Source organism: Rhopilema esculentum, chromosome 16 (genome assembly GCF_057945365.1).
Source record: "Rhopilema esculentum isolate cy_ngs chromosome 16, ASM5794536v1, whole genome shotgun sequence".
Lineage (NCBI taxonomy): Eukaryota > Metazoa > Cnidaria > Scyphozoa > Rhizostomeae > Rhizostomatidae > Rhopilema > Rhopilema esculentum.
In genome coordinates this window covers 9931603-9956176 of record NC_142830.1, presented here as the reverse complement: position 1 = coordinate 9956176, position 24574 = coordinate 9931603, and the positions used below count along the sequence as shown (strand labels likewise).

The following is a 24574-nucleotide window of genomic DNA, read 5'->3' as shown; positions in this document are numbered from 1 at the left end:
TAGTATGAAAATGCATCGGCAACATATCCAATAGTTACTCAAATATGAAAAAGTTTTTGCAAACAAGAAAAAATTGGGAGATAAGAAATATTCTGTAATCCCAAAAAGACTGGACGTGTCATGTTTGACTAGCCTATGTTAACATGAGGGAGAACAAGTTATATTTTCAGATAATAAGATTCTCATTCGTAGATTCTCATGAGTAGGAAAGGCCATTTGAAATAAACCACAATTTTTACTGATTTAGCACAGTTTTAGAGCAGGACGGGTCATTTCATATTTGTCTATAAGTATTAAGATCGGGAACACAATTATATCAACGAGGTGTATCTGTACAAAGCACAAAAATCATACATGATCATAATACTATGGATCTAGTAAGACCACAGTGAATAATTCCGATAATGTTGCGAGTTACCTTTGTGACGTATTTTTCCAACAAATTCAAGCCATCAGAAGTTAGCCCTAAAAATGAAATCCACAGTTCAGAAGAGAAAATCCCGAGAAATAAACTAAGTACCCTACATGAAAATGAGAAAAAAAAGTGTTTCATCCAAAAAGAAGAATCTAGCAATGTCATTACAGAAATACTAAAGTAAAAGTTGGGGGAAATCATGAAAAATACTCAGGGGAATCAGAGCTCTTGATGTTATTGCTTCAAACGATATCACGATTGAATGCCATTCGAAAACAGATTCATGCATCTAAAAAAGTAACCAGCAAGTGGCACAGAAGAATTCATTTGATTGACATACCATCAAAAGGCATAAAGTAAACGTAAGAATAAAGCACAAACCAGTCAATAAAAGTCCTTCTAAGCAGCCTTCTTCGACCAATGTTGCAGTTAAAGAGTCAATAAAGGTGACAAGCTTTAACGGAAAAGACGAAACTTCATAACAGTATTCATTTCTCAAAAGAACCAATTAAGGAAAGACAAACGAACGGAGATGATCAATACTTCTATATCGAATAGTTGCCCACAAAGTTTTTAAATTATCCGAATTTCTCTTATAAACTCATTGGTTTGTTTGAAAGAGTAATAAATGGTTCAAAAAGGATAAAGACATTAGTGTAAAATGCATACAAATTTTATCAAATATTTTAGGACATATTCCAAATCTTAAAAAAATTATGAAAAAAACAATAAGGTTACCCCCTTCAATTAAAAATTAAGATGGGATGCCAGAGAGAAACTAGAAAATGATAGGTACTAACAATTTCAAGGTAAAAACACATGTATATACTGTGTATAGAATTTATCTTTCAGCAAATAAAATCCGCTGCCATTCACCGTAACTAGTATCGACTGCAGATTTTGAAATTTTGAAGGAAAAATCCGCGGTTTCAATTGCTGGACTGTCATGCTATATAAAAGGATTCCTGCTAACAGGTATGTTATAGACAAAGCTCATCAACAGTGCTATAACTAGTCAAGTTTTTTACTGCATAAAGCGTGATAATTCTATATACATAAGGTTTTGAGAGCAGTAAAAAGGGATCATGGGTAGAAATCGTTAATGCTAGGTTCTCATCTCGAACCAGGTTCCCTTAACAATGCCTGAAATATTGAATGCAAGCATTTGAACAGTGTTCTGAGCTGAATAAAGCATAAATGACTTCATACCGTGGAATCTGGGAGGTATTTACAAGCAAATGCCACACGGTCCTCTAAATGAATTCCAGGTTCTCGCTGCAAATTAAACAGATTTCAAAACTTATCTCATTGTTATAACGAAAGCCAGCTAGCATTTCGTCTGTTTTGTCTTGTGTTCTGCAGAGTGCGGGGAAACTGGATAAGGATCTTTGTCTCAGGAAAGCTAGATATCTGCAGTTTTTGGCATCTCTATAATATTTGGGCTACAATTACATGCAAACAGGCTGTACAAATGTAGGTTAAATTGAATCTATTGCCCACCACAAAGTCTAGGTTAGATTAAATCAAATTATCAGAAAACGGAGTAATTTGCGCAACGAGAACAACAAGATAAATGCAAACCAACACAAAACGAAATTATTTTACAAATGGGCCTTCAACTTAATTCTTGACACAATATGATTATTGACAGAATTGGTAGCTTATTATTTCCGAAAACGTGCATTAAAACTATTTATATCAGACTTTGTGTGAAATTAATAATATCTTTGGGAACAAAATGTCGGCTCAATGCTTAAAAGAAAGATTAAGAAAAACTTAAAAAGCAAATTAAGCTATTTTCTAATTACAATGAAAAAGTTGCTTCAATCTAGGAAAGCTTCGAAAAAATTCATTTGATTACAAACAGAAAGCTAAATAAAACAAAGGTTGGAATATCAAACAATTAATTACCAGTATTGAATTGAAATTGTCATCCTCTTGCGTAAGAAATGCAAAAACAGCGCGTAAATATGGATTTTTCAGCTATAAAAAGAAAGATAGAAGGGTGTTGCGAAATGAACTTTTTTATAAATGGTACCACTACAGAATAAATATTCTCAATGAAATAGGCTTGCATTATAAAAGTTAGAAAACCGAAATTATGCAATATACAGATCTTTCAAGCAGGTTTCTATTCTTATTGTTTGCCAAAATGTGGTAGAAGCCCAAAGTCTGCAATGCCATCATTCAGTTCCATGTTTGACGGTTGTAATTGGCTCCTGTAATCATCTCAAAATCTGACGTTAGGACAGTTATGTATAATATAAGACATTTTCTCTAATCCTCCTCTTTATCGTTACATTTGTCATTATGCCACAGTAATATTCATATGTCTTTATAGTTAGAATTTATAACCCTGATTAAAGAAAATAACTTAAATTAAATTAAGCAACTGAAAGCAATATACAGAAATCAAACAGAAAAAACCAGAGGGTAGTAGCGAGGGCAAATTCAAAACCTAGAATAATCGATTAACAACGTGTGTAGGCAATTTAGGTAAGCTCCTAACGATACGATGTGATGAAGTTTTATCATCTAAGAAATCAAATGAAGCAGAAAAACGATACAAGATACACGCAAGAAACCATTAGATTAAATTAACTATTCAGAAATCACCACTAAAATGTTTACGTAAGTTTCTTCTTTAAAGCAAACAATAAAAATTGTGATAAAGCAATAATGAAATTCTCAAACCTGAGGACTGAGTGCTCCACACATTTCTCGCCAAAGAGAGCGTTTTTCTGTTGAGTAGCCTGATAGAGCCATTGCCACAAGATTCATTGGCGAGTCTGTAAAAAAGGGCCAAAAACAAAATTAGACAATTACAAAATTCAGTTTTTCAGTTGAAAGGAAAATCCTGATATTATGGTTTATTTACCAATCTAAGCAGGAATATTCTAAATAAATCAAAACATTTGACAAGTTATCTGTTACGGTCTTCAGGAATTCCGGGGTTTTTTCCTGAGAGCTTTGGGTAAGACTTTCTATGTAGTACTTCAGATTCTTCAAGTATGATATAAGTCTATCGCCAGACGTTCCTCGAATAGCTACGGGGTTAGGCTTTTCCCTTAGTGCAGCAAAAATTACAGAAAAGTAACCTTGGCTAGGCCGACCTTCCCGTGGCCCATTGTCAGACTTGTTTTCGCGGGTGTTTCTCCCACTTAGGATGTTGATTGCCAGCCTCATTTGGTTGTTAAACAATGCTGTTGCTGCTGCCCTTTCGTATTCACCGGCTCGTTCTAACCTGTCATTGGTCGAAACGAACTAGGTCTCAAAACAAGTTTAATAATAACAAGATAAATCATATGCATATTTTGCTAGGCCTTTTACGACGACATTTAGAGCAGGGTGCTTGTAGAAAGTTATATGAAAACAACATTTCGGTGGCATAAATTGCAACAGTGGCACAAAAAGTTCAATATCACAGAGCCAAAGAATCAGTCATATCCGCAAAATGTTAGACTTCTTGTGTAATTTACAGTTTCCCCATTAAAAATCTTTTTTTCTCCATCTTGTTAATTGGGAAGAGATTGTTGATAACAGCTATGAATTTCTGAGAGATTCGCGAGAAGAAGCTAAAAAAAGCAGCATCAAGGATAAGTTGACACGAGAAATGCAATGGCATGCAATAACAAAATTATAAATGTAGTACTTATCAAAAAGTTCATACTTGGTTAAATGCTCTGTCAATGAGCTTCCACTGAAATCCCAGAGACAAAGCTGCAATGCCAGCTTCCTAAAGGAAAGAAACAAAGATGGTTGTGGTAATGGATTCTTAAATACTCTAAAATTTAAATAATATAGGATCAAATAGGTCTTGAAGGTTTGCGGAGCCAAGCCAAGTTCTTAAATTAACGCAACTAGTAACGAACAATACTGGTCGGCTAATGAATGGCATACAAAGCCAAAATGATATTTTTATCTGCATGTTTTGAGAATGTAAGACCTCGCATGAGAAAGAAAGAAAAAAATTGGGACACGAAAGGATGCAGAACTCGAAGAGACAATACCTGTCTTCGCTAAAATATGGACTTGCTGCATACTGACTCCCTCCTTTACTCGACTCCTCCTGTTGGCCTTTCTCACATTTACCTAGAAAGATTTAAAACAAACCATAGAAAGAGCATATGGACGAATAATAATAATTTTCTAATAAGTTATTTCCTTCTTAAGCTGTGAACTGTTATCACTAAATAAGCTTTTAACATTATTTACAAATGCTATAGTTTAAAGGTTTATATAATCACAATTCCATATACAATACGATTAGCTGATGGCTATACGTTTAACAGTTTGCTTCGTTTAAAGTGAAAAAATTCTACTTTAATTTTGATACACAAAACTGTTGGTGAGGCAAACAGGCTGTTTAAAATTAAGGATTTTGGCAAAGTTACTCAATTTCATGTTAATTGTTAACATGTTAATAGCTTTTTGATTCAATATTTTAGATTACATTGATTTCATTTTAAATCATTAAAATTTTTATCAACAGTACCTTCATTTTTATTTCTACTTCTCGCCTTCAATCTAAGTTTGTCAGCTGGTAAAATAGAATATTTACATTAATCAAATATTTTAATATGAATAGAATATTTATAGACCGTTTTAAATATTAATTTATCAGAAAGAAAATTTATTCAATATATATTAATTTAAGAGACAAAAATAAGATTGTAACTGCCAGTATAGCACGATCTTATGAAGGAATCTTATAAAGACACTTTTCATAAAAAATATAATAATTATAAAAAAACAAAATAAAACTGATAATAATTGATAAAATTAAGAAACTTGAAAGTGAGAGAGAAAAGCTCTTAACAGTTATAAAAGTAGTTAAATCAAAATTTGCAGCAATATTTTTTTGAGTATTGCTTTTGTATGATCTTTCAGAAAAATACATTACAGGTTCAAGAAAAGCAAACAAGGCTTTGTAATGGCTTTTCTCGAATAGGTTCTCCTATCATCATTGTTTCATTTCTCAAATACTTAAGAACAAAAAGTCCTACTCGTATAATAAAAGGCATGTCTGTTTACCACTCATATTCATCTCTCCTTTGATGATTGACCTCACACCGTAGAATCTTCTTCCCTTTCGAGTATCTAAGCATAGAAAATATGTTAATATACAACGTAAAGGGCAAATGTGGTTTAGGTGTGTATGAATGGTAAATTTGTATTAATATTTCATCAATAGACAGACAGACAGTGTTGTTTTTTGACTCGCTTACTTCTTGAAGAGTGATGAAAAAGAAAAAGGAACATACTATGTATTACAATAAAAGTATTTTATATGGTTTAAAGATTTTCGAGTCATAAAACTACTGAGTACTTCAATATCGTACAAATGTTATACAAAAATCAATATGAAAAGTTGTCTCAGAAAACGTTACCTTGGTCTTTTGGTTTTCTAACATCTGTTAACATTTTCGTTAAGGCTAATCAACAAAATAGTGCCATTGTCCTTATTTAAATATAATCCACTTTGCAGGCTCGATCACCATAATTACAAGTCTTGCAGGCTCACCAACAATTTAAGAAAATTCGAAAAAGTGCATCTGAGGGAGGGGTAGTGGAAGTGTAAAGCTGTTTGACAGTTGTCACAGGTTGATCGGGAAAATCATTAGATGATCGGCAAATCGCACGACAGTGAGTAAAAAAGAAACAAAACTGTTTCCTCTATGTCTTCAAGGTGAATTTTATTTCTAAGAAAAGAACAAAAGATCAATGAAAATTTAAAAGGATACGCTTCAGCCACGTCCATAGTTTTATCAAAAAAGGATCATTCAGTATTTCTCGCAGCTTTTCAAGGTCTTTCATCTAGGAAAGATTGTAAAGGGAAACAAAGTAAAATCAACCCTGGTGGTACAATATTCCTATTGATAGACTGCTTCACATTTTCCAGCCTATTTGACATTACATCACTTGAAGCATGTCAACAGAAATAAGTGAAGTTACCAGAGTTGCCAGAGGAATGCTCCCTAAAGATCATAGAGAATAATCAAGTACCCATAGCTCAAATATTCAGGTCAAAAGCTTAGATTTATCAACCTGCATAAAATTTTCAAATTATTTTGCTTATCATTGTACCTCTTTTTCTTTTGAACAGCATCCATTAAGCTTTCCCTATTACTTAACATACGCTTAAAAAGGCTTCTCTTACAGGAACACAATAAAAACAATCCATTAATTCTAATTTTCGATGTTTGGAAGAATGAGATAAGGGTGTGAGATCGGAAGCGATTGTATAACAACATCTCAAAAAAACATACCACCGACTTTTCGCCATAGCCACGAATCGCTCTTTCTTTCATAATTGAAGAAATATCTTTAAAATCTTTGAATGATTCTTCATTCTGTTCAAAAAATTGATTTGAATATGCATTTGCTAACATATTTTTAGTGATAACTGCTAAAATGACTCTGTGAAAAACTTAATAGTGAGCAATACGAGCACTTAGGTTGGTAGGCTATAAAGGTCATCATTTTCACTCCCTCGTGCAAAACTGCGAGCTACTAAAAATTGTCTATCAAACGGGTTAGGACCCCGACCACTAGGACCCCCCGATCACTCCCAGGGACTTGAGAGTAGTAATAGGGTGGTTTGAGATTGGGGAACCCCTGGTGGCAATTACCCAGTAAGATATTGGACTGGTGGTGATAAACGAATGTTAAGTTAAGCCGCTATAGAGATCCTGCAAACGTCAATTATAAAGCACTAGTTTGAGGTTGCCTTGCGTTCACACTACACTGCTACGAAAACTGAGTCATATGAATACGCAAATGAGAACGGACACTTTTGAATACGAAGCGTATTGAATAAGCTCCGTTTCCAGTGTGAACACCAAAAACGGAGACATTTGAATATGCTAACATCGGCAACAAAATACGTGCTTTCTAGCAAACCAAATCTCAAAAATTTTGAAATTGAGAATTCACAATTGACTGGTAGCTGTTACAACAAAGTTTTTCACGATTTGCTTTTATTTAATTTCATTTATTGAAGCCAATTTGTTGAGGATTCGTGAACGCCTCTTTTCAAAAATGAGGCGACCAACAGCGTTTTTGTTGGAGTAGTGTGAACACTTCCTGTATTCAAATCGTATTTATTTGAAAACGGATAAGTGTGAACGGACAGCGTTTTCATCAACGAAAACGGAGCGAAACGAATACGGAGTAGTTTGAACGTAGCCTGAAATTACTGGAGAAAGTTTCGGACGTAGATTATTTCACTTGGGAGCACTGGACTGGGCAAAAAGATTCTTAAAAATCGAGTCTATATGGTTAAACTTTTTTAATGATACTGAATCAAATCACATCAAAGCGACTAGACGCTTTTACTCTCATGTTGTTTAAAATTGAAAATTGAACAGGAGAAATACTTGTACTTGCAATCTTAAAGGATTGTATACAACCTAAGTAATAAACCTGAGAGCGACTGGACAGTCAAAATTCCACATAGATCAATGAAAAAATTCCAAACATTCGAGGAGATATGAGTTAAATTAACCTTTATGAGGGGCTGAAACTGGGCATGGAAATGATTCGGGCGTCCCTGCAGAGGAATATTACTAGATATCCAGTGTCGTAACGGCGATACACCAAAAAGCGACCTACATTCTTGCAATTCTAAGGTGATTTGAATTTCCGTATATACTAATACTCGTAGTGTTTCTAATAAACTAACTCACGTTCTCTTTGCAAGCCAGCATTTCTTTTCCACATCCCCAAACAAGACCATTGCCTGATGACCAACTCTGCGAAACAGAGATATCAAAAGACTAAAACTGCATCTTAGTTCGAAATGAAAACTCTTGTTTCCAAAAGAGAAGTATAACGATTGGTAGAGGCTGAAGTTAGGTGAACCTTGTCAAAGTGAAGTGAACCTTACAAAATATGTCATTGTTGCTAAAACAGTCAGATTAGGCAAGCTTGACAAACTTTAGCGGCTAGTCAGTGCCTTTTTGACTTACTGACCGGCTCAAACTGCAGAACATTTACAGAAAGATTCTTTCGAACTAACCATTGTAATTCTTTCGTAAATTTTCGTGTAATTAACATTTCCTGTAAAAGTAAAAGATCACATTATTAAGTCGTTATGTAATGACACCAGAGATTTTCTGAAGTTTCGAATTTCGAACATGTTATCTAATAGAATGTATTGATCAAAAATCGGCTAGAATATGGCAACATGATCTAAGGTTTCTTCCCTTCAAATCACTGTACTTAGCTCTGAAATCTTAAGCCAAGCTAAAACAAAAGTAGTAATCCTTCAGCAAAGTTAATTTCTTTCACTGCCCAATGGCACTTTTCTCGTTTGACTTTATCGTAGTAAACAAAAAAGACTGTTATCAACAGAATTAAAAACATCTGGTTATTAAACATGCACATAGTTTCGAAATTGTCTTTTAAACTGGGGAAGGAGCATATCTTTCAAAAACAAAATATTGAAGTGTTGACTACATGTCTTTATTCCTTATCGGTTAAAATTTTATTACACGTTGACTTTGAAAAACAAATTTAAAACAAACCTGTAGCATTCGCAGACAGCATCACGTTTTCTTTCGTAGGATGCCAGCTGAACGACGACAATGCCCCTTTCGATGCTAAAATTTGGTGGTGATATTTACAATTAGTATATTTTTGGAAATAAGGGTACGCGGTCAACGAAGAGAGGCAATTTGGATGTAGAGCGTTTATGTCTAGGTTGTTTTCATCGTGCCTCCCAAACATATTCTAGAGGTCTTAAATGTCAAACCTAAAAAAAAAACTTCACATGAATCAATCAATCCCCTCGCAAACCCCTTCCTCATTCTTGGGAGCCTCTTGGCGCTGTAGAAGGGTGCTGGTCAATTTTTTAAATGCCATTAATGCTTGACAGTTTGCTGACGCTTTCGGTTTATTATGCTTTCGTTCGGTTGGAGGTCAGAATTATGATCGACAGTGAAATACCTAAGTTTTTACCTAGATGTCGATCGAAAAATTAAACTGACTTTTGTTTGAAGTAGTCAATCATTGTCGTCAGTACAAGTGCTAGACCAATGGCAGCGCAGAGGACCCCAAAGAGACTAAAACATTGTACATTGAACTAACTTCCTTCACGATAATTTCATCTTGAAGAATTTCACAAAAAGCAGCAAATAATTTCAAGAATACGAGGAAACATACGCTGAATTTTACGCTCCATTATAAGGGATTCACTTTCCTCGTCCATCACAGAAGGAAAAGGCATCGATTGCTCTGTGAGAAAATAAAGACATTATGATCAACGTCAAAGGCACCACTGAAGTTTTCTATCAGTTCGTCATGTAATCACTTGAATTATAGAAGGTATCTAAAATTCATTCATTTAATCACTGAAAGTTTCTACCAGTTTACAGATCAACAGACTGGGCGTAACAATCCAAGCTTCAAACAGAAATCTGATTTTGGGAAACCACATTATTACAAATAAAAGAAATGACAAAGATTAAAGTTAATGGACTGGAGTAAAAGGCAGTGGTTTTCTCAAAATAAGTGGTTCACAATTATCGGGACATTAAGTGGTTACGACGCGTAGTTGTATCACAATCTGGATATGGCCGGCAGTACTCGAGTTTAAAAACCCTGCCCTTGTTATTGGTGAACTTGCTTTGCTAGTTAGAAAGATAATATTGATATGATTGAATGAGTGTGCTTCAAGGAGTAATAATTAAAAAGCAGACGAACCAGTGGGCAAGTGTATCAAGTCTGATAACTTAATCACAGGACTGTTCCTCTGTAAGGTTGCAAGCATGTGACTCCTGGAAATGGAACATTAAAGAAAATTGTATGCAAGTGATGTCGGAAATCGCTAATACAAAATTGGGTTGACATTAAAGGTTCTTGCGCAACCGGCATGCTTTGCGACGATATTCTCAAAACCGGCCTAATATCATACTGCATGAAAATACCAAATTCTGATTATGCCGTAATGATTTTCCGTACTAATTTAGTTGAACTTTGATAAAAGCTGGTTACAATAATTTATGTCGGAACAAAAATATATCTTTTTTTCGACGTAGTTGCTATTCTGTTTATTATCAAGCTGCGCTTCCCAAGATCTGAAAATACCAAATACAATGTGGAAGAAAATACCGCAGATCATACCGGTTGCGCCTTTAAATAGGGCAAGAATTTGCAGAAGAACCAAACATTACGTCACTGATGCAGACCAGAGTTTGCAAATAAGACAGAAGACTCAAAGAATAATTTTTCTACTATTTTGTTTTTCCCCAGGATACTTTTAAAATATTAGAAACTAAAAGGGTTTAACACAAAATTGCTTTCAAATAGGTATTGTCATGGTTAATAGTAGCATTGAAAGAGTATGAATTCTTGGTTAACAAATGAGTTTTAAGATTGTTTCTGGGGGATACAAGGAGAATACATAAAAATATAGACGCTATATGGCCATGTTGATAGCATGTTGGGAGTGGGGGTGTTGGGGTCGAGAGGTGTATCACCCTCTCCCAAACAGTGATTTTTCTAGAAAACAAAATGGTTTTTGCAAAAAGTTGTACGAGAATTTCGTAGAGTAACATACATTTCCTTCATTTTCTTTTCTCTGCTTGCTAGATTAGACTATAGCAACAGAGGTAAAAAAGCAAAGAAATGATGAATGTTGGTACAGCAGGAGCTATAAGCTGCAAGACAATGCGAAGCGTGGTGTCGTTGGCTACGCGTGTAGATCTTGTGATAAACAGAAAAATAAACTGCCAGTGAATAATGACGCAGCATTCTGGTCTTTGATTGACGTTTCAAGTACAAAAGTAGACTAGTACAAATGCTTCTGTATAAACGTAGAAGGATGAAGGCAGGGTGCATCTAGTTCTACGAGAAGCTATATTTTATGTAATTAACGCTCCGGCGTTTATTCAATGTATTAATAACCAAACTTAAGCTACTACATGGGGCAATATTTAACATGAAATGTATGCATAAAAGTTAGTGGGTAAATCGTTAATATGATTCAATGTGTAACTATAAAGCTATTATATTCAACAGGGCATAGGATCTCGTTAGGTCCAGAGAACCGTTTTCACTCATAACGACTTAGTGGCATAGGTATTAAATACTATTGAATTCAGTCTGGGGATGTATCCTTACAAAATGAGAAAAAAGGCTTGTCATTTCTGTACTGTGTACTGTTTTTACTTCAAAATCGATTGCAATGACCCGTACATTTATACAGAAAAGAAAAAACTGTGATAATTTGGAATGAGATATGAACTACATAAAGCGGGATTCAAAAACACCTCATTTCGTTTCATTTTTATCACAAGGAAATGAAGAATAGATCTGACATTTTTAGTATATATACTCCTTCTTGCGTTTTCTGTAATTGTTCTAATACAGCATGGTTCGTTTGCTGAGTGTTTATTAGAAAGAGGCGTGTGTTTACATTATTCAGTGCAAAGGAAAGTAAGTTGCTTATTTGAAAGTGGCATTAATTTGCGCCCCAACTCGAGCCTTCTTGAAAAATAGCTACGCAATTGCTAAGTGTCACTTTGCAACTTTTTTAATAAAACGTTGATCAAAATTGGTGACTAGAAAAGAAAATTACACCATCCGTGGCACGATTTCTACAAGTAGATGAGGAAAAGATACGTCATAACTATGAATGGCCACTGCTGCAAAACCATGGCTGCAAATGCACTAGACAAGAGCAGTACTATGCTTCGATTACCTATCAAAACATTAATTAACATCCTTTAAAGCCTTTGTTTATACAGCATTGATAGCGATTGCGATTTGAACAGCTGTTTGTATAAATTAAAATCCTTTGATATCGCACAGTATGTCACAGAATAACATCTCTTCGTAACACGACGTCAACAAACAACTTTCTGCATGCATCATGTTACCGTAGGCTATGATGCAACTAACAATTTCGATTAACAGCTCGATAAAAAAAAAGATCAATAAAAGCTTCAAAATACACATGCCCCTGCACAATAAGCACATGTCACGTGGGCTTCCGTTGACGGGGGAGGGTAACGAAATGCTTGCAGTTCGTGCATATTACAACGTCACTTACCAGACCCTTTGTTTTGGTAATCCATTTCATACCAGAGCTATATATAGATATTAGGTATTGATACCAACGTAACAGACAAAGTCTTATCTTATGTAGCAAAGATGTTGATCATCAAATTGAGTGTATCTTTAGCGGCGTTCTAGTTGTATGTCTACCTTTTGATTCTTCTCTTTTGCTTTGGTCGTTTTATAACAAATAATTACCCTTCACATCTTTCATATCATTCATTTCATATCCGAGAATCGAAAAATATCCTACTCCAGATAGTATCTTGCAGTTAAACGTATTAAGAAGGTAAAGTGATGTATGGCTACTTGTAGCACGGCATCAGTTACCAGAGCATTCATGTTTAGCTGAAAATGAAAACTCCTGATCAAAGTTAGGGTGACATTGCTTTACCATTTAGGTATATTGTGTTTTGATAGCGATTATGGCCAAACCGATTACAATTTCTACACAGTGGAAGATTTGGAAGCAGTTGTAGGCTGTAACTCACCTGGCATTCCACATCAGTCACGCGATGATTGGATATCTAAAATTACCCCCGGTACAATTAGAAACAGAGCTGAAGTGACGTAAGTTCAATGTTCCTTTGTCAAGTTGAAAAAAGGATTGATAGCTGTGCAATAAATAGGAGGCAAAATAACAAGGATAGTTCTCAAGAGAAAAGGCAAAAACAACAAACCAAAGATCAACAGCGCTGGACAGGAATAAATCTGGAGCATCGAGTGTTGTTAAAATAAGAGTTATACACATTGTGTATATGAATGATTGGCATTGTTACAAACATGGCTCAGCTTCAAAAGAAAATCTGGTCGATTTAGTTTAGAATGGTTTGAAACGGGTTTATATAAGTACAGACAGCCAGACAGAAACAGACAGTCAAGATAGAGTGGACCAATTCAATTGATTCTTGTTGTACAAATTGATGAAAATATTTTAAAGTGCTGTGGAAGAAAAACGACAGCACAGCTACAAAGTGTACCCTCTAGCAATGATGTTAAATCCATCAACAACCTACTTAGCTGTTGATTGTCTGATAAACATATTAGTTGGAATCATTGGTTTTATTCTAAATGTAGCTCAACTATTACTGCTCAAAAGGAAGAAAGAATGGAGAATGTTTGACTACACTCTAGTCAGCCTAGGCGCATCGGGCGTGATTGCCGCTCTTCTTTTTCAACTCAACGGAGTGATACTACTGTTGATGGCAGTTGATGTCGACCTAGGGCTTTCCCTCGCTGCATATAAATGCATACATCATGCAAAATTTTGTTTTGCCTTGAACTGCTCCTTCTTGCACGTTTTGTTTATAGCAGCACAGAGGTTGGTGGCTGTTATGTTCCCCTTGAAGTCCAACCTTATCATGACGAAAACACGTTGTGTCATACTTCTCGTTTTCATCTGGGTGGTATCAATACTCTTTGATGCATGGAGCACATGGAAATTTGTCGGTGTCCCATTAAACAGCCTTCCTGCCATTTTGTTTACATACGTCTCTGTAACCACAGGTTTTTTGCTTCTCCTCGCATATATTTTCATTTGCTATCGACTAGCTAAACGGAGCAACATCATAAATACACAAAGTAACACCAACCAACACCGCCGTGTTGTCAGTTACACGATTGCCATAACGATCCTGTTTTTCATCTCCATCATGCCAGCCGCAGTAATGATCTTCATGAGATATGAAACCGAAAATGCTTATCTGTCTGAATTCCCCTATTGGATGCTCGGGTTTAACGTACCTCTGAATCCAATTGTCTACTTTTGGCTTAGTTATTACAAGCGAGAGAGATGGTCTTCGTTATGTATCAGTTGCAGAGGAAAAACCGAGCTAATGGTACCAAAAACGACCGGCCACCATGCTTTTTCAATGCATACTGTCTTTTGAGGATAAATTCAAACTTACATTTCCAATTAGGTTAAGATCCTCAAAGGGCATTTACGTATCTGTGAACAAATTTAGAAGTTTGAGAAGTCAAGATTATTACATTCCCTTACCTGGTAGGACACCAGCCAATCCGTGATATCTGCTTAGTCTGACTGGCTTGATTAATCGTAACAACATGACAATGATTAAGGAAAATTCACGGATGAAAATCTCTAGTCAGTTGAGTATCAATCAGGCTACACTATAAAAGTGAACTGGCAAAGGCGATGCTTGATAAAAATCTACAAAACCTCACCGTTATCGAGGCAGCATCTGTTTGAGTAAGAATTGTAAAAAGCAAAGCCACATAAGCAGAAATAACTAGTTCAAATAACATACATACGATCACTTTACAACAAAAACAGTCGATAAAACAAGGCAGTCAAAAAGAGTTAGATTAATAGTAATCAAAAGAGATAACGATTGCAAATAATAACAGCAGTCACAAACTACGTCATCAAAACAGGCGAGAAAAAGGAAGATAAAGCCTATCTACGAATCTAGCTGGCATATGTTAATAACAGTAAAGACCAATGATCACGTGAGTTACAGGCAAAGAAATGCTTGGAGAGACTAATAATAATGATAATAATAATAATACTTATAATAGATATATATTCAAACTTGTTTTTAGATTGAAAAGATATTGGTTCCTTTAGGTTTCTGGTATCCCACACCAAAACAGGACCTTGTGCTGTCTAGAAATAAACATATATTTGTAACTTATACAGTATATCTAAGAATATAGTTTTATGTTATATTCAGAATATACAGTTTTATAAATCATCTTGAGAAGTTTAGGTCTAAAATATCGGGATAAATTGCCTTAAGCAAAGCAGATCTTCTTGGTATCAAAACAGTATTATTTTAATTAATGCCTTAAATAGAAATATATAATACCTGAGCAATGTCAAGGGAAAGCAAAAACGTTTTCTTCCCATACACAAAACCGAATTTGCCTTTACAAGGAAGGGAGATAGGATCGTGTGACAAAAATTCTTGTATTCAACACTTTTTAACGCATTAGGGGCAATGTTCATTTCAGTTCCTCGTTTGGATATAAAACTTTGTGAGGACTGGAAGGGGAAGACTATACGGTCAGCATGTAGTTAAAACATAAATTTGAAAATCCTACACTACCTCTGCGAATGAAGCGAATCTGTGTTCACTGAAAGGATCCACACATACGCCGTTCATTGCTTTGCAGTTCGTTACACCGAAGCTAACAAGTTTACCAGAGTCTGAATTAAAGAAAGCATCTGTTAATTTGTAGCAAATACCCAACGCAGAGAATTAGTTTCCGTTTCAATATATGGAGGCAAAAAGCTCAAGTGAAAACATAGCAAGCTTTGAAAATTCTACAATCATCTCTGAAGCAAAACTGACACCAAGTTATTGACTGAAAAAGTCATTTTTTTAAAAGGCCTTCTAGAACGTATGTCTTTAACAACCCGAATATCTCTGATAGCAGAGAATTTTTCATTTAAGAGTTGCATAGAGTTGTCTCCAAAACACATTATCCACATTAACCTTCTCTATAGAATTTACAGCGGATGGGATCAGCATTAAATAACAACATTCTAGTTACAACATTATGCATATTCTAATAATTGCCGGGTTTTGTTTCTAAGTATGATACTGTCAACACTTGCAAAAAAGGCAAGTATGAATGTGATTAAATACATATATCCTTATATTCTTAATATACATATTCTTAATATGTATTTGTATTGATAGATATTTATATAATGAAAATGTCAGTATAAACAGCATATATAAAGTACTTATTGTCTGCAATTTGCTTTGCCCGATTTTCTTTCTGTTATCCTCGAGCTAATATGTTACCGTACGGACATATATCAAATTAGGTTCCTTTGTTGTCACCTTCCGCATGATAACAACTTGTTAAATTACAATTCTCTAAACATATAGCGTAGTAGGAAGGGAAGACGACCTTCCTCTAAAAGGATCATATCAGAACCATGAATTCTCTACTCAAAAACATTGAACTTACCACGAAGATCGTAAACTCGCAAAAATTTTTGACCTTGACCAGCAACCAAAGTTTTTGGATGCCTTGGAAACCATGCAAGTGAAACCGTAGATTCCTTTAAGCCTGTGTTGAAGAGCATAAATACATTAATTAAATGAGTTTACTCGGCCTCAAATTAATGAATATAGTTGCAAAATCTTTTAATCCAAGCTGAATGAATATCTCTTAAAAGCGAGAATGCGAGATAGACTGTTTATGCATCTTCTAAGTTTGCCAAGGCAACTTTTAAAAGATCGACGTGTCTATTCTCATTGTGGCACCACTTCAGGTTTTTTTGTTATTCATTGGTACATGCTGTTAGATAAGCATACAAAACACATCATAAATAACGCTGATGGGTGTTATAAAAAATTTGTATGCACAAAAATGGTTATGCTTTTCAAAAAAATTAAAGAAACCAGCTCTCACCATTTTTCTGCGTTGGTGTCATAATCGAAGAGCCATCGCTTCTTGAATGTCTAAAATTATAACCGTGAGGAAGATATACTGTTTTATTGAATTTTACCCGGTGTTGCAACTCTACCATTACGTTGCTGTTTTTGTACAGCTTTTTTTCGATTGTAAAATCATCATATACATGAAAATTCTCTACTTTAATAATGGCTGTTGAGTTTATGCTATATTTTAATGAAAGCAGGAACCCTGTTTGTTTCTTGTTATAAACAAATGGCTTCTTAACAAAACCTTATCAAACACAAGGACCTTAACATAGCTTTATATACTCCGTTAACAAATCATTATATTATTATACTCCAGATAGCATTATATACTCCAGATAGCGCAATCAATAAGTATATATTTTATATATCTAAATATAACAAGCATCAATACGAATTTACTAAGGCAGATCTTCGATATTTTGACGACATAATACTTGAATCTAGATTAATTCACACAGAGAATACTAAAAACCGTAGACAATAGAGGATAAAAGGAACATAAAAGGAAAGATGGTAGCGACAGTAAAATAAAAGAATGAGAAAAACCATTGATAATGAAACAGAAGAAGGGGAAGGGCCTAAGCGATGTCGCATCAACATCAGAAACATATTGTAGTTACCTTCCTTGCATACTTTTGGTGCCCATTGAAACTAAAACAACAAATAAAAACTTATTTATTTTCTAAAGCATTGAAAATTTCTAAAAGCATAATTCAATATTTATTTTCGCTTTGAAAAATATTCATATGCATATTTCATCGAAATACTGTACAGAAATTTGGTTTTTTTACTCAACAAAATAAATAAATTACTACAGCCTTTGTTATGGGAAACGTTTTAAAAGGATGTGCGGTTTCACAAACACTAATAGCTTGAGAAGCACAAATAAGGCGGTCAATGTTCACATTTTTCTAAAAATTTCATAGCATTCCTTAAATATTCTCTGGATAAAGGCTGTAAAAGAAATAAACCCATTGTCACAAGAACATGTCAAATAGTGAAAAGGAAGACTGATTTTGCAGCAGTTCTAGCAAACAAAAATCATTTAAACAGCTTAAACATTTAAACATTTTCTTACCAGGTGCTGATTCAACATCCCAGACAAGCAACGAGTGATCATCTCGCACTTTATCGAGAGCAACAGCAAGCTGAGAGTAAAAATGAATGAACTATTAGAAAAAATTGGTTACAGTGACAACAAGTGTTGGAATAACAATGAGGAGGCTTTCAAGAGGAAAGACATACATGTTTAAATAAAAATTAAAGTAAAGACTTAACTACTGTTCAAGGAACAATATTAATTGATTTCAGAATGATAAAAGTTCACTTTAAAAATGACATTCAAACAAGCATACCAGATTATGTTCAACTGGATTCCATGCAAGATCGGTACATGTTCGATCTGATTTTGGTGCTAGAAATGAAATCCGAAATAAATATCTATCATCTTTATAATGGTTAGAATTATCTGCAGGGCATCAAACGATTTTTAAAGCTAATCTGTAAAATGGAGATAGTTTTTCAATCCATTTAGCTTTGATTTGACTGATTAGCATTTAAAAAATAACTTTAAGGCAAATTGTTTGCATCAGTTCCATCTATAACCAAGATTTCATAAACGATCATTTCATGCTCTTTATGATTTTCAAGCAGATGAAAATACATATCACTTGTGCATACAAGCAGAGAAATAAGCACTATATTATATAATGACAAACTTCACACTTAGCAACCTCATCTCATCCTAAAAGCCATCCATAAATTTATGTTGTTTTATTGAGTTCAAAAGCTCGTATTGAGTTATTCCAATCACCTGTCTGACCCACTCAGTCGTTTTCGTATTGGGTGGGCATATATTTTTTTATTTCAATCAAAAATTTCATCCATTTTGTGTCCAGAATAAATTTTTCATTTTTACCTTAAAATTATTTCAAATATCCCTACTATTCTTACAATTTTGATATTTTCTCCTTCCAAAAAAGAAGTTTACTCACTTAGCTCAACTCCAAGAAGGTGGCTACCAGTTCCTGAAATTTCATGGCCAACACTGAAATAAAAGAATAATTAACATATATTTCTGGATGTTACTCATCACATTAAAATCATTTGGATCTATTTAGTGCAAAAATTTCTAGACATTAAAGTTCCAAACCAATACATCAGCAAAGTTATATTTGGAGGTTCCTTAGATTTTCAGACAAGTCAATTCTTTGGACAAAATTAAAAAACAAAACTTAATTAAACTTTTATATTAATGGATAAAATAGACGTTTCAACTGTGGGAGAAAATACTAATAAATTTTGAAGGAATTTTTTACATCTTTAGGTATCTACTCAGTTCTACAGCAATTATAAATGTTGATAAAATCTGGAGCAGTCATAAGAGGTTATTCAAAATTCTAGCTACTCAAATTCATCTTAGACTCTTACCATCAACAAATCAATCCAAAATAAAGCAAAAAATTCAAAATAAGACATCATACATACTTTGCTAGCACAACATGTCCATTTGACTGCCCAACAGCCAAGAGATGCTGTGCATCAGGCCTCCTACACCAAGATACCTCCTACGAAAATATGATTTTTTGGTCATTAATGCCTCTATTGTCTTCTTAAGTGATTCATTCAACTGCACATAGCAATAGACTTTTAAACAAAGGCATATCTATCATGACATAAATTTAACTAAATTTGACAATAAAGGATGCTAGCTTGTTACTATCAATTGTAAGCAAAAAAGATAGAAGCAGATTCTTGCAAACAAAAACCTTAATCGCAGAAACTTCAGAGTTCACAGCAACAACTGTTCCAGACATGTCATCTGATAATTTCATCACTAAAACAGATAGGAATGAACCATTAAAACAAACAAGAAATCAAGCTAACATTTGGTTTTTAAACTAAAAGCCATCACATTTCAATATTTTTACAAGAACCATCTTGCAATCAATGTAAATTTGAAGCTTTCTAATATGTCTTTCGTTATTCAATTAGAAGAAAAAAATCTGAATAGACAGTATTTTTCAATGCCAATACAGCTGAAATTGTCATTATAATTGACGCTATCAATAGATTCTATTAAAAGACTTTGAAAAGTTATGATTAATATATAGTCAGCTCTAACAGAATTCAGGCTTAAAATAAGGATGAAGTAATTGAAAAGGACATCACAAGACTTACTCTGGTGTTTTGAACTTGAAGGCTTTTGAAGGTTCTCCTGAAGATAAAATGAGGTATGGGTATTAAAATCCTACATAGAAAATTATGTATATTAAAACAAGCCAGCTGCAAACATACAAGGGCTTCATCTAATGATATAAAAATGGGTTTGTACATCATCTTTGCAAGAACTGATTTTATTTTTAACAAATTTTGCAATACCAACCATATTTCTAAGAAGTTAAGAGGGACAATCAAGCAGGTGATATTGCATATAATTATTTTTTGGTGGGTCACAGGAATAACAAGTGCTTATTATCAAGCATCCTATTGAAACATGATAGAAATTGAGTTGAATGGTACTACTTGAAGGCTAGGGGGCTATGCCCCTAAAGATGGAGATATAGCCAAATGCATAAGTTTTTTTATTAGATGGTATTAGTAGCTGTTCTCTGAGAATCCATCACTGCCTCCTACATCCTCCGTTCAAGGTTGGTTCATGCTTTCACTCCATAGTTTTAGAGAAAGTTCTATTCCTTTAAAGTGCATGGGAAAAAATAGTTAAAAAGCCTTGACATATACTTAGTAGGGTGAAGGCAAGGTTAGAATATCTTCTGTCTAAATGTTTTGCACAATTGATTAAAACTAATAAATTAGTTATTTTGGACATCACTGTGAGTGTCATATCTTTTCTTCAATGTTCTAAGCTCTTTTACAGAAGCTTGTTTAACATCTCAATCACACTGGCAGAGTAATGATACCAATTTAAAACATATCTTGCAGCTATCTTTGGATAATTCTTATCTGGAAATATTCTATATCTGGAAACTCTTTTTAAGAGGATCTAAACTTTGTTGTCTTTAAAAGTGATGTTGTCTATATGCATGTTACAATCAAGCTGGTTTGTCAGGTTAAGACCAAGAGTTTTCATGATGTTACTCGCTTCAATACAACACACGCTGGTGTGTGGGTGAATTGTAAAAGATTTTTCATTTATTTCACTGTCAGTATTTGCTCTTTGAAATTCCACTCGTCAGTCATCCTTCCATTTACACATTTTTTCAAGATATATCTTGAGCTCCTGTACATCTCTCTCTCTTTGATGCCACTGCTCTTGTATCATTTGCAAATAATCCTACTCTGGAGCTGAAGGCCACTTGTAAATCATTTATATACAGAAAAAAGCAAGGGCCCAAGATGAAGCCTTGTGGAACTCATGTCATTGGTAATGTGAGATTTTTGTCTTCAATTACAACTGTATGTTCTTTATTACTTAGGAAGTTTTTAATTTATCAATAAGGCGTGTTCTATTCATTGGTGTTCTAAGCCCCATTAAATGAGGCAGATCTTAACACTAAATAAATTATCACAGTACCCTATTTATTATGTAATTAGAATTTCAATGATTGTATAATTCTCCTATCTTATCTGATTTGAAAATCCTAAAGCTGCATGATCTTTTGTTCTGTATACGCTGCTGTTCAAAAAATCTCCCCTATTTGCTTTCATAATTCTTTAAATCTTTGGAATCTGTTCATCAATATGGTACAAGACAGGCTGGCAAGGATGACATCTTTCTAACTAGGAAAAACACCAGTTAATATGGTCTCAGATCAGTATGTTACTATGGAGCAAAATGAGATTCCTGTAGAAATAAAGGTCGCCATCATTCAAGATGTTTTGTCAGAAACTGAAAACTTCCCTGTTTGAGGACAACTATTGAATCAGATTATTGATAGTCAATAATTATCCATAGTTTCTTAAAACTTATCTGAAAAGAAGGGGTGCTCTCTCCTCGATTAGCTTAGCTATTGAGAGAGTTCCTCCTTAAGAATTCCCCTTCATAAAAATCCTCTGGTGTCATGTATCTTTATCCCTTTATGTGTGTTATTGTCTTTTTAAATTATATGTAGTTATTAATTATTGTTAGTTTTTAATTTAGAGAGTGTTTGTATGTAGTGGAATTTAAAAATGAATGAACTGAACTGAGAATGTGGAAGCTGCCATGAAAAAATTGTTTGCAGCTTTTATTTTTAACAACAAAAAGGAATTTAAGAAAAGGCCTCAGTGCTCTTCCAATAATAAGGTTTTGTTCATTAAACCCAACAAGCAAGCACAAATTGAAAAACATAGGCACTTTTGTTTTAATGAATTTAAACACAAAATAATGGGATTAAGCTTGTCAATATTTAGTCACATTTTAGTTGCTAGTGTTTCCCAGCCCAAAGGCATTCCATTCCAGCCTGGCTTGTATGTGGATTAACAGTTGTCAAGCCAGATCTCCATAGAAGCATGCTACTTGTAAAACATACTGTTGTAAGTTGTTTCAAGACAAAAGTTTTCAATGTAATGAGTGGTACAGGGTGTTGAGGGAAAATTTTTAGTTAAGCCATAACCTTAGTCAAATTTATTGATGCTTTCAATTTTGTATTATCCCTGATAGCTTCAATTTCCCAAGACTTGGATTCAGCTTCACACGTACAATCATATACTGTTTATATTGTGTGTGGCATTTTCTATACAATCAGCATCATCCACTTAATTGAAATCATAACATTCAATTTAGACAAGCCAATCAATGTACATTCTATCAATCTTTAAACAACAAAATCAGTCTACTGTTGGAAATTATGAAAATTTAATGGACTGATGAAAATTTCTCTGGCTGTGCAATCCTAACTGGAAAGAGCAAGATTAAATTATAACATTATGATATTCGTAAAAATGTACTCAAGCCATATCAAGAAAACATCATAAAATATCTAAAATATGCACAAACCTCTTCACTTATTATTTTGTATAGAAAAATGTCGTTACAATATCTGATGAACTCGTTTGGGTTGTGAGGTGACCATATGACCTCCCAACTTTTGGCAGCCATTTTGATTTAGAGAGTCTAAACACACGCTTATTCGAATCAATCCGGTGCCAACCAATCCTCTCAAGATAGGGCTAAACAGCCAATTCCTTCACGAAAGTCATTTCTTTAAGAATATGCTGTTACATAAAAGTTTTCTGGTCTGTTTCCTTATTCCTCAGGATGGGGTACAGATCTTTCCAGCCACCAAAGCCTTTGTAACATGAAGTACCTGTTAGATTAGTTACCAACTTCCCACACTGACAGTTTAGGGTAAAGGTTTAGGATATGTCCAGGTTCATTACTTTAGAATTCCACCCTATGTACTCCACAACACAGCTTTACAATGCAATAAATTTACAAAATATTGACAATAATATTAACAGATATTCTATTTATGGAAGCAACAAGATACTATGTAGAAACATTCTTAACGGGTGAGCTCTCTCAGTAGATTAAAAAACTAGAAAAGAGTCATGGGCAGACTACAGCTGACACCTACAGCTGAGGAAATCTATTTTAAGGAATGTTAAGGCAGCATATGTACTATACAGTCAATGGCAATTTGTGTAGAGTATGTGGAAAGATATCCCCGTACACATAGTGTTGGGGGCATAGAGCCCTTCCCCTTCGTTTAATGACAATCTTTCAGTTTCTTGTATATTATCAACCATTGTGTAGTTTAGCTGCTAGTTGGAAAATCTCTCAACATCTAACTGCTGACAGATTTATTTTCCTAAATTTTCCATCAAGGAGCAAACACTTTAGTAGCATCAAAAAACAATTACCCGAATAACAATTAACTAACATACCTAATTTTAAGGTTTAATTTGGGCAGTGATGTAGTGGTTTTGTGCAGTGAAAAACAGGAAAACTGCGTCGCGATAAATCTAGAATTTCTAGTCATAGCGGGCAGATTTGACGCCTTTTCTAAAAGTTTTTGGACTATTAAAAAGAAATTTGATAGCCTGAACATACCCAGGGCTGCCAAGAGAGGGGGCAGGGGACAAATTGCCCCAACATCTCAAGGGTTAGGAGGGAGGGCCTCGTAAAGTAATGAAATTAATTTCAAGAATTAAATTGATGAAAGGTAGCAAAAGTATGCCTACATAACTGTAAAAAATAATTCTGAAACGTATTTTGAGCTAATCTCAAGAGCGTGCTCATCAACATTTTAATGAATTGTCACAAGTGTAATTGCACGTCTTCTTGTATCAGCACTTGCCTGAAAAGATATATCAATTGCGATATATCGAGATATCTTTGTGGCAGAGTAGGGTTTTTCGCATTATCAAGGGCGTAGTCAGAAAAGATTTCTTGAGGGCACCGCCCAAAAGATCCCCAATTCTCTTGAAAATATGCAGTGGTAAATTTCCTTAAAATCACGTATGCTCCCTAAAGAATTATCCGGTAAATTATCTGTTTAATACTTGAAAGAGAATCCTTTAACTTTCAGAAAATGTGAAGTGTATCCATGTTCCTTCGAATTTTTTCCACGTCTTTTCGTCGAAAAAAGATGTGTACGTAGAGACAAACTTTGTGAATTTGATAACACATGGGCTGGTGACGACGTCAAATACTCTTCGGTTTAATCAAAATGAAAAGCTACCACAATGTTGCATTCTGATCGACCTGAGCCCGGTCGGTATGAGGGACGTGAGG

The 24574-nt window shown here is 34.4% G+C and overlaps 1 protein-coding gene across 2 annotated transcripts in view; it reads right to left on the bottom strand.

Annotated features, from left to right (window-relative positions):
* Positions 1-23984, bottom strand: part of LOC135682314 (GATOR2 complex protein MIOS) — a 32103-nt gene extending 8119 nt beyond the window's left edge. The window contains exons 1-31 of one of the 2 annotated variants that reach the window (XM_065197158.2): positions 22835-23984; positions 20077-20113; positions 19665-19732; positions 19384-19463; positions 18891-18943; positions 18252-18310; positions 17975-18044; positions 17517-17547; positions 16865-16914; positions 16418-16519; positions 15544-15644; positions 15051-15101; positions 14475-14539; positions 10121-10194; positions 9581-9652; positions 8944-9018; positions 8436-8476; positions 8104-8169; positions 6685-6768; positions 6160-6232; positions 5806-5829; positions 5450-5515; positions 4911-4955; positions 4426-4507; positions 4086-4151; positions 3514-3659; positions 3110-3204; positions 2327-2398; positions 1625-1690; positions 797-869; positions 419-465 (exon numbers count right to left, since the gene is read on the bottom strand). In XM_065197158.2, coding sequence (XP_065053230.2) covers positions 419-465; positions 797-869; positions 1625-1690; positions 2327-2398; positions 3110-3204; positions 3514-3659; positions 4086-4151; positions 4426-4507; positions 4911-4955; positions 5450-5515; positions 5806-5829; positions 6160-6232; positions 6685-6768; positions 8104-8169; positions 8436-8476; positions 8944-9018; positions 9581-9652; positions 10121-10194; positions 14475-14539; positions 15051-15101; positions 15544-15644; positions 16418-16519; positions 16865-16914; positions 17517-17547; positions 17975-18044; positions 18252-18310; positions 18891-18943; positions 19384-19463; positions 19665-19732; positions 20077-20113; positions 22835-22936 — 2136 coding nt within the window. In that variant the 5' untranslated portion in view covers positions 22937-23984. The remainder of the gene's footprint in view (positions 1-418; positions 466-796; positions 870-1624; positions 1691-2326; positions 2399-3109; positions 3205-3513; positions 3660-4085; positions 4152-4425; positions 4508-4910; positions 4956-5449; positions 5516-5805; positions 5830-6159; positions 6233-6684; positions 6769-8103; positions 8170-8435; positions 8477-8943; positions 9019-9580; positions 9653-10120; positions 10195-14474; positions 14540-15050; positions 15102-15543; positions 15645-16417; positions 16520-16864; positions 16915-17516; positions 17548-17974; positions 18045-18251; positions 18311-18890; positions 18944-19383; positions 19464-19664; positions 19733-20076; positions 20114-22834) is intronic. The other variant, XM_065197159.2, reaches the window with a different exon arrangement.
* Positions 23985-24574: the final 590 nt, after the last annotated feature.